This window comes from Physeter macrocephalus, chromosome 13 (genome assembly GCF_002837175.3).
Source record: "Physeter macrocephalus isolate SW-GA chromosome 13, ASM283717v5, whole genome shotgun sequence".
Taxonomy (NCBI): Eukaryota; Metazoa; Chordata; class Mammalia; order Artiodactyla; family Physeteridae; genus Physeter; species Physeter macrocephalus.
This window is the reverse complement of record NC_041226.1, coordinates 87,234,133-87,244,339: the sequence shown is the minus strand read 5'-3', so window position 1 is coordinate 87,244,339 and position 10,207 is coordinate 87,234,133. Positions and strand designations below refer to the sequence as shown.

The following is a 10,207-nucleotide window of genomic DNA, read 5'->3' as shown; positions in this document are numbered from 1 at the left end:
GTAGAAAGGCAGGCGTGGATGCCAAGTCCAGCCTGGACCCAGGACTTCACCTCTCTGAGCCTCAGTTTCCCCACCTGTCACATGAAGGGTAAATACTGACCTCAGCGGAGATCTAAGGGGGTGTCTGGCAGAGCGTCTGGCACTCAGTAAGGATCTGGCGACTGCTATCCATCATTAGTCTTTTTACTCTTTCAGAGGAATAAAGCAGTTTCCTTCAGGGAGAGGGCTGGGGTGGGGTGAGGTGAGAGGTGGGTGTTAGAATCACAGGGGCTCTGATATGACCGAGACTAGGAGGCCTTTAGGGAGTGGGATGTGAGGAAGCGAAAGGCCCATTGGTAGGGAGGGGCCGCTTTTCTTGGACCAGCCGAGTATCTAGAGCCCTGGGTTCTGATCCAGACGCTCAGCTGGTCTTGGATCCCAGTGTAGACACAGTCGACAGGCCTGGATTTCCAAGCCAAGGCTGAGAGCAGGTGACGGGTGGGGGGAAGCCAAAACAATGCATGACTCCTTTAGGCTGACGGGCCAGACCCACGGGGCTCTCCACAGCAAACATGTGGTATGCTAGGAAACAACTCCACTGAGACTACTCCTTCTGGAAAACAGGGGGAAAATGTGGATTATCTCGAGTTCAAAAATGTGGGCTCCCAGGAGGTCTGTAAAGTCGAGGCGGTGGGATGGAAGTTGGTTGATGAGGTTCGGTTGTGTTTTCTCTGGCCTCCTGGGCCTCCTGTGCTCAGGCTGGGCACTGTTGGCCTTGTCACTTGGGTGACCATGTTTATGTTCTTGGGAGCACTGAACGCTGGGAAAGGCTCAGCTAGGCCATCCTGGATGACAGGTGCTTGCCCAAGGCTCCCTTCCACAGCAATTAGGGGAGGCTTTGCTACTAAGAGCTCAGACGTTCCCTTGCATCCTTCTTGTGTCTCCAAGGTACCCCGGAGATGGTTCTAGAGTGGGGGAGTTGCAAGAACCACCGGAGGCCATCTTGTCAGCCCCCTTCCATCTCCCAGATTCTACAAATGAGGAACGAAGACAGAGAGGGCGAGGACCTCGCTCAAGGTCACAAGGCTATTTGGGGACTCAAATCCACGGTCCAACTTGTTCTTATGATCAGCCTGAGGAGAAGCATCTTGCTTTCCTTGGGACCAGCTCTGCTCTCAGATCCTCGGGAAGAAGGTTTAGGGGTTCTTGGCATCTACAAGTTCGACCCTCTGAACTTCGACCTTTCTGAAACGCAAATTGGAACAGGTTGCTTCCTGAGGGACAGTCTTCAGTAGCTCCCCAGGGCCTCGGCAGAAACCCCACGCCCTTTGTAAGAAACGTAAGGCCCCTCAAGATCTGGCCTTTGTCCTCTCCTCCGCCATCACCCTCCAGTTGTATGGGCTAGCGGTGGGTCTCTCGTGTCCTCCTGCCTTTGCACATGCTGTTCCTACTCGTCGAATGCCCTTCCCCTCTTGTTCTTGAAGGCTTCTCAGGCTCACTCTGTGGCCTCTTCTGACTCCTGGGCTCAGCCACTCCTTCCTCTGAGCTCCCAGAGCTCTTGGTAATTCCTCTATTAGCACTTAGCTCATTGACTTAGAATTATTTGTTTACATGTCTTTTCTCCCCTGGAGAGGAAGCATGTCTTACACATCTGTATGTCCCCCCTCCCCCAGCAGGGCCTAGCAGAGTGCTGGACAGCCAGCTCAGGCTCAGCCAAGGTATGTACGCAGAGTGAATGACCGAAGGACTCATTTGACCTCAAAGGTCCCCTGCACGGTGCCTGAAATGTCACCGTCTGTGAGCCCTGCCTGGTTCCTGGCTCCTGTTTGCCTTTGCCTCCCCACAGCTGGGGCCTCTTTTCTCTCTCCAACAGCTGGTCCAGCCCTGCCCAGATTCTGGGGCCAGCCACAGCCTTAGCACAGGAAGATTTAAAGAGCCAGTGTTCAGAAGTGCAGGTGACTTAACCTCCCATGAGCTGGACCGTGAGTTCCACTGTCACCTGGGTCTAGGCACTTGGTTCCTACCATATCCCATGAGACAGGCAGCTCCCCGGAGACCATTTCCCTCTTATTAAAGGTCCTTGCCCTGGTCTAGAACTGGGTCCCTGAGGATGTGTGTCACTTCTTCCCCATGGCCAGCGCCCAGACATCGGGCCTCTCTGATACCCGCTGACCCACTTAGGTGGCAAATCTACATCGGGCACCTACCATGTGCAGGTACTGGGTCTCTGCTGCCCCAGAGCTCAGAGTCAGGGTGGGAAGGGCAGAGAAGACATTGGTGATATAGTGTGGTCAGCACTAGGACAAGGGGTCAGACAAGGGGCTGTGGGGTCACAGGGCAAGGTGCCGAAGTAACCTCAGAGGCGGGGTCTGAGCTGAGATGGAGCGGGAAGGAGAAGTTATGGGCAGGAGGTGGGGGGGGCTTCCTCCTGGTTGAGGGCTCCTGAAGGGAGGGGCTGGAGAAATCCACCGCCCCCGCCCCCCATACAGACCCAGAACTTTCAGCCCCATGTCCATGGGGCTGCCTGTCCCTGTCCTGGGAGCATGAGCTTCTCAGGAGAGGGACTGAAAAGTGAGAGGACCAAGCTGGGCTCCCTCCCATGTTTCTCAAAACCAGGCAGGCCCACAAAAGCTGTCTCTTCTTTATTTATTCAGTCAATATTGAGTGAGTCCCCACCACGTGCCAGGGACTGGGCTGGGGAACTGGAGGCTGACTGGGGGAAACAAGATGCAGCCCTGCCCTCAAGGGGCTCCTAGGCCAGTAGGGAGAGAGACGTAGAAGTAAGCCATGAGAGCACAGGCTGAGCTGAGCAGTGGTGGGGTGCCCGACCCTCTCCAGGTGGTGGGAGGGAGCGCTGTCTGGGAGGGGATGGCTATAGGCACCCAGGCAGCACCACTAGCATCTCACATGGGATCCAGGGGATCTAGCGAGGCAGGTGGGCAGGGGGGCATCCTCTGGAGTCATCGGATGACCTTAGACGATGTCTGATAACACTTAGAAGAGGCAGCAGAGCCCAGGGGCTTTGGAATCTTTCTAGAGCTGGCTTCTAATCGACTCTCTACTACTTGAGAGCTGAGTGACTTTGGGCTGACGACTGAGCTGCAGTCTGCTCATCTGTAAAATGGGTTTAGTGTTAGTGCCTCCCTCTAGGGTTGCTGCGAGCACTCGAGGAAATAATAACTATGTGAAAACGCTGAGCACATAGTAGCTGCTCAACTTTTGTTGCTTGATTATAATAACAGTAATAGACAATAACTGGGAAGCACAGATTCCTGAGGAAAGAAAGGGAGTTACTGTGTGCGCGTGCGCGCGTGTGTGCGTGTGCGTGTGTGTTGGGGGGTCAGTTTTTAGGGGGCTGGGTGGAGGGAGCCACAAAAGCCAGGGCCCGTGGGCAGCCCTCCAGGGCAGGGGCGGCGCCGTTCCCCCTCCCTCTCCCGCCCCCGCAACGAGGCGCGCGGTCGGCCGGAGGCGCAGGTGTCCAGTGCCTCCCGTGCGTCCCCATCCCTTGCGGCCTTGACCGAGGGCCCAGCTGCCTTCTGCCGTCCGCCCCGCGTCCTCCCCTAACCTCGGGTCTGGATTGGCGAGCAGCGGGGCCGGGAAAGTTTGAGTCACAGTTGGGGGAACGGAGGAGGCGGGGCCCGTGACCCTGAACGGGGTGGGTTCTAAGTCCGCCTCGGTCTCCCAGCAGGGGGACCCCGCCGCAAACCCACGTCCCGCGCGCACCGGCCGCGGTCCGACGGAGCGAGGCGTCGCGCCGCAGCCGTGCGTCGGGTGGCCGCTGGGTGCACCAGGGCGGTCGCGCTCTCAAGGCCTCGCGAGCCTCCACCGCGGCAGCCGCAGCCCCTCGGCCGCGCTCGGCAAAGATGCCCCGGGCGCCGCTCCTGCGGCTGCTGCTGGCGGTCTCGGCAGCAGCGGCGGTGGTCGGCGAGCCCGGGACGGCGCTGCCCCCTACCACGGGGGATGCCACCCTGGCCATCGTCTTAGACGTTACCGGCTCCATGTGGGACGACCTGATGCAGGTGATGCACGGCGCCTCGCGCATTCTGGAGAGCAGCCTGAGCCATGGCAGCCGGGCCATCGGCAACTACGCGCTGGTGCCCTTCCGTGATCCAGGTAGCGTCTCCCCGAGCCCCCGGCGTCCGCCGCGCCCCTGGCCCGGTGCCCTGGCGCGGTGCGCTCACCCGCCCGCATTGCGCCCCGGGCGCACTGGACGCCCGCAGGCTGCACCGCGGCCCGGCGGGGGCGCCTTCTCGACGCCTTCACTCTGCCAGAGCCCGGGCACCTGGGGCAGGCCTTGCAGCCGCCGGGCCCTTTCCCCGGGAACCTGCGCTCCCCTTCTCCCGCCTCTCCCAGCTTGCGTCGTCAGGCCAGTGACGGAGAGGCGGGGGCACTGCGTTCAAATGCCGCGCAGCCACCTCCTGGCTCTGCGACTTCAGCAAGTGACCTCACCTTCCGGAGCCGCACCTTCCCCCTTTAGGAAACGGGGCGAGAACTGCCTCCCAGACTTGCTGAGATGTTGAAATGGGTCCTTCGTGTCCAGGGCCTGGCACGCGTGAGCCTCCGCAAGGTTTGCGGATTTGCCTTTGTTAATTCTTCAAATTCGCTCCCTTCGTGGGCTTCGGGGGCCAGAAGAGCCACCCAGGCTGGAGAACTTCGCGTCTTGCCCCTCACCTGTTCTCGCGAGAAAAACAGCAGCCACGTCGCCTCTACCCGCAGTATTCTCGCTGCCAGGTCCCCCCACCTAACCCCTTCTACCCTGCAGACAGCACCTCCTCCCCTGCAGCCCCCTATCTTTCAGCTAGGTGTTAGGGGCATGCCCTTGAAAAGATCCCTGGGAGACCCCACTGTGGGGAGTTTCAGGGAGAACAGCTGTGGAGCGTGCTTAGACTCCCAACTTTCTGAGTGGCAGGACTGCTTTTTCTCCAACATTTTAAATTAAAAACTTCACACTTACCGCAAAATGGGGTGGGTGGGTGGGAGATACGTAAACACCTGTCTGCCCACCACCCAGATCCTGTGATTAATTTTAGTCACCTCTCTATCTAGTAGGATAGCTTTATAAAAAGCCAAAAAATAAAATAAAAATGGCAGATTCCTTGCAGAATTGCTCTGCAAAGTGTTCTTGTGCTGAAAAAATACACAATGGCCGAAGGCTATATGAGCTAGTAAGCCCTTTTAGAAGAATTTTTCTTTATTAATCGCAGCATCATTACAGATAGTTGAAAAATGGGCCACAGTCGGTGTACATAATCCCATGCAGCCCTTAGCCTGAGTGTGGCGTTCCTCTGCTTCCAGGAGTTCTGGGCTCTGTAGGGCTCTGCAGCTCAAAGCACAGAAGTCAGGGGTCTAGAAAAAGTTTCCTGGGAACATCAGAAGGACAGCTCCCATCTGGGGGTCAGGGGGCAGCAAGGTTGGTGGAATTGTGAAGACGTGGGGTGTGAGGTGTGTCCTGGGGGTTTCAGCTCTGACGCAGTTCACTCTCTACCCCCCTAACTTTCTCACTCCCTTTCTGGGTCATTCTTGGGCTTCCAAAGATATTGCATTGAGAGAGCTTAGGGATCATTTAATCCAACGCTTCTCTTACAGTTGGAGAAACTGAGGCTCAGGACACGGATGGGACTTATGCAAGGCCACCTGCCAGGCTGATGTAATTTCTGATTCATAACCCATATTTGTCTCTAAAATGCTTGGTTGCAGTTGTAGGGCAGGAGAGCAGCCTGTTGGAACCAGACATAGTGTCCCGGGACCCACAGTGTCCTCACTGCCCCCTCTCTGGCCATCACCTTCATGAAGCCCTCATGCCATCCCCAACCTCTCCTCTCTGGGCGCCGAGCGCGTGCGTGACTCTCCAGCCTTCACTCCATCTTCTATGACGCAAAAAATCCCATCCTTCTCCCCGCCCCTGCTCCCCAAACCATACTCCCTACAGACACCCCAGGTCCAGTGGAGGGGGACCTCAGCGTTTATTGAGCCTCTGCTGTGTGCACAATCTTGTGAGGCGTCCAGCGTGAAGGGGGCAGGGTTCACACCAAGGAGCCGGCAGTCCGCTGGCGACAAGCCAGGCAGGGGGTGGAAGGTGTCACTACTGACAGCTCCTGACTATCGGCTAGCAAGGGAAAGGACTAACCAAAGGCTCTCTGAGGAAGCCTCATTGGAGCAGGACTTGAAGAAGATGAAGGGAAATTTATCAGCTTTGGACCATTTGGCAGTGCTAGGTGCCAGGGATGCAGTGGGACGGAGGTCTCCCTGAGCGCATGGAACTCGCTGGGCGGTGGCTGACATGTAGGGGCAGGTGTGTGTGGGTGTGGAGCCAGGGCGTAGGAGGGGTGAAATGGGAAAGCGGGGCGAGGCGAGATTGGCCCCGGCTGTGACTGTGGAGCTGAGGACTCGGAGCATTTAGATTTCCTTCTATGGGCTGTGAGCAGCCGCTGAGGGCTTCTGAGCAGGGGTTGGATCTGTGGTTTAGGTTAGGCTGTGTCTTTTGAATCAACCTATGGAATTCCCTTTGGTGGAAGAGGAGCTGAGAGTCAGGGGTTTTAGCTGACAGTTCAGGCCCCCCAGGGCTGCGTCCTGGGAGGGCCTTCTTAAAGGAACCCCCTACCTTCAACCCCAAAGATCACGCTTTGCAGTGGTTCTGGACTGCACATGCTTGGAGATAAACCAGAACCTGTGCTTTGGAAATATTTTTTAAAGTTTTTAAATGGTAAAAAGTGGTATGTTCCCAAACTGCAAAGTTAGACTTTTGCTAATGGTTTTATTTTGGCTGAAATTTAGGTTGTTTTCGGTTTTTCTCTATTAAAACGTTGCAAAAAGCACTCTGGTGTGTAAACCTTTGTCTGCATCTTTGATTGGTTTTTTTTCATTGGATTAAGTTTTTGGAAGTGGAATTCCTAGGTCGTTATAAACACACTGAGTGGGTAGGCAGCTCTTCAAATTGTTTTCCAATGTTTGGGGAGTTTAAACTTCTGTCAGAGGCATCTGAGGGGAACGTTTCAGAGCAGCTGCCCCCAACCCTAGGGATTAGGATAACATTTTTTTTTTTTTTTTTTCCCGCGGTACGCGGGCCTCTCACTGTTGTGGCCTCTCCCGTTGCGGAGCCCAGGCTCCGGACGCGCAGGCTCAGCGGCCATGGCTCACGGGCCCAGCCGCTCCGCGGCATGTGGGATCTTCCCGGACCGGGGCACGGACCCGCGTCCCCTGCATCGGCAGGCGGACTCTCAACCACTGCGCCACCAGGGAAGCCCTAGGATGACATTTTTTTTCCTAATTCAAAAGGTGGAAAATGATATCTTCTTATTTTAATTGCTAGTGAGGTTCAGTAAGTTCTCAAGTGTTTACTAGATGTTTTTGTGTGTGAATTTCTTCTTTTGTAAATTGTCAGTTCCTTTACTCATTTTTCCATTCGGGGTTTTTAGTGGTTTTCTTATCAGTCAGTATGGGGACTTTATATCGCTGATATTAGTTGTTTTCTGTTATGTGGTTGGCATTTTCCTAGTCGTTTGTCTTTTAATATTTGTGATTCGTGATGCTCTGAAGTTTTAAATGTTTATGTAGCAAAATCTATTGCCTGTTTCCCTTTGTAATTTCTTCACTTTCATTCTCAGAAAGATTTTTTTTTCTTTCACAAAATCAGGTACATGTTCTAGGTTTTTTCATTCGTTTTCTATTTTTTCTCTTCATATTTAATTTTTTAACCTGGAATTTAAAAAAAATTGGCACTGGTATTAAAAATAATTTGATGTAATTCTTCCAGAACAGGGTAATTGATGGTACAGTTACATTTTATCAAATAATCCTTTCTTTTTCATTCATTTAGATCCTGCCTTTATCCAAAATTACTTTATATCTATTAATTTACTTGGGCTTTCCATTCTGTCCCATTGTATGACAGCTCTTGTGCCAGGAGCACATTGTATTCATTATTTGGCTTTATAATAGGGTAAATCCTTTCTCCTATTCTTAAAAAGAAATTTACCCCCAGCCTTATTGAAATATAATTGACACATAATATTGGGTTAGTTTAAGATGTCCAATGTATTGATTTGATACATTTAGATATTGCAAAATGATTACCACCAAAGCAGTTAGCTAATGCCTCCATCATGTCACATAATTACCGTTTTTTTTTTTGTGGTGAGAACATTTAGGATCTGCTTTCTTGGCAATATTCAAGTACATAATACAGTATTATTAGTGATAATTACTATGCTGTACATTCAATTCCCAGAACTTATTCACCTTATAACTGTAAGTTTGTACCCTGTGACTAACATCTCCCCATTTCTCCCAGTCCCTGATTCCTGGAAACCACCACTCTACTCTCTGTTTCTCTCTTTCTCTGTCTGACTCATTTCACTTAGCATAATGCCCTCAAGGTCCATCCAAGTTGTCCCAAACAGCAGGATTTCCTTCTTTCTCATGGCTGAATAGTATTCCATTGTTTATATAAGCTGTATCTTCTTTATCTTTTCATTGGCTGACAGCTTTAAAATTTTAATAAACTTTTAATTAGAACAGTTTTTTTAAAAAAATATATTTATCTTTGGCTGCTTTGGGTCTTCGCTGCTGTGTGCAGGCTTCCTCTAGTTGCAGCAAGCTGGGGCTACTCTTTGTTGTGGTGCGCGGGCTTCTCATTGCAGTGGCTTCTCTTGTGGCAGAGCACGGGCTCTAGGCACACAGGCTTCAGTAGTTGTGGCTCGTGGGCTCTAGAGCGCAGGCTCAGTAGTTGTGGCGCACGGGCTTAGTTGCTCCGTGGCATGTGGGATCTTCTCAGACCAGGGCTCGAACCCGTGTCCCCTGCATTGGCAGGTGGATTCTTAACCACGGTGCCACCAGGGAAGCCCTAAAACAGTTTTAAATTTACAGAATTATTGCAAAGAAGTTCCCATATACCCAGCACCCAGTTTTCCCTTTTATTAACATCTTATATTACAATGGTACATTTATCACAATTAACAAACCGGTACTGATATGTTGTGTTTCTTTTTAAGATTTTTTTTTGATATGGACCAATTTTAAAGTCTTTATTGAATTTGTTACAGTATTGCTTCTGTTTTATGTTTTGGTTTTTTGGCCTCGAGGCATGGGGGATCTTAGGGATCCCGACCAGGGATCGAACCCGCACCGGCATCGGAAGGTGAAGTCTTAACCACTGGACCGCCAGGGAAGTCCCCATATGTTATTATTAACTAAAGTCCATTACTTTTTTTTTTTTTTTTTTTTTTTTTGGCTGCATTGGGTCTTCGTTGCTGCGCGCGGGCTTTTCTCTAGTTGTGGCGAGCTGGGTCTACTCTTCGTTGAGGTGCGTGAGCTTCTCATTGCGGTGGCTGCTCTTGTTGCGGAGCACGGGCTCTAGGCGCGCAGGCTTCAGTAGTTGTGTCACGCAGGCTTCAGTAGTTGTGGCTCGCGGGCTCTAGAGCGCAGGCTCAGTAGTTGTGGCAGACGGGCTTAGTTGCTCCACGGCATGTGGGATCTTCCCGGACCAGGGCTCGAACCCGTGTCCCCTGCATTGGCAGGTGGATTCTTAACCACTGCGCCACCAGGGAAGTCCTAAAGTCCATTCTTTATTCAGACTTCCTCAATATTCCCCTAACATTTGTTCCAGGAGCCCATTCAGGATCCCATTTAGTTGTCATGTCCCTTAAGGCTTCTTGTGGTTGTGATGGTTTTTCAAACTTTGTTTTTGATGACCTTGACAGTTTTGACGAGTGTTGCCCAGATGTTTTGTCCCTCAGTCATGATTTGCCTGATGTTTTTCTCCGGTTAGACCGGGTAATGGGAGGAAGACCACAGAGGAACAATGCCATTCTCATCATATCGTGTCAAGGGTACGTGCTGTCATTACGACTTATCACTGTTGATGCTGACCTTGATCACCTGGCTGAGGTTGTCAGGTGTCTTCGCTGTAAGCGTACTCTTTTCTTTCTCCTTTTCTGTCCTGTCCTCTTTGGAAGAAAGTCACTTACACGCAGCCCACACTTAAGAAGTAGGGGGAAAAAAATAAATAAATAAATAGAAAGGGCTTCCCTGGTGGCGCAGTGGTTGCGCGTCCGCCTGCCGATGCAGGGGAACCGGGTTCGCGCCCCGGTCCGGGAGGATCCCACGTGCCGCGCAGCGGCTGGGCCCGTGAGCCGTGGCCGCTGGGCCTGCGCGTCCGGAGCCTGTGCTCCGCAACGGGAGAGGCCGCGGCGGTGAGAGGCCCGCGTACCAAAAAAAAAAAAAAAAAAAA

General features: G+C 52.5%; 1 protein-coding gene across 1 annotated transcript in view; it reads left to right on the top strand.

Moving 5' to 3' along the window:
• The first annotated feature begins 3,842 nt into the window (after nt 1–3,842).
• The window catches only part of HMCN2 (hemicentin 2), a 146,068-nt gene continuing 139,703 nt past the window's right edge, over nt 3,843–10,207 (top strand). The window contains exons 1-2 of the mRNA XM_028497384.2: nt 3,843–4,092; nt 4,200–4,349. Of these exons, the coding sequence (XP_028353185.1) occupies nt 3,843–4,092; nt 4,200–4,349 (400 nt within the window). The remainder of the gene's footprint in view (nt 4,093–4,199; nt 4,350–10,207) is intronic.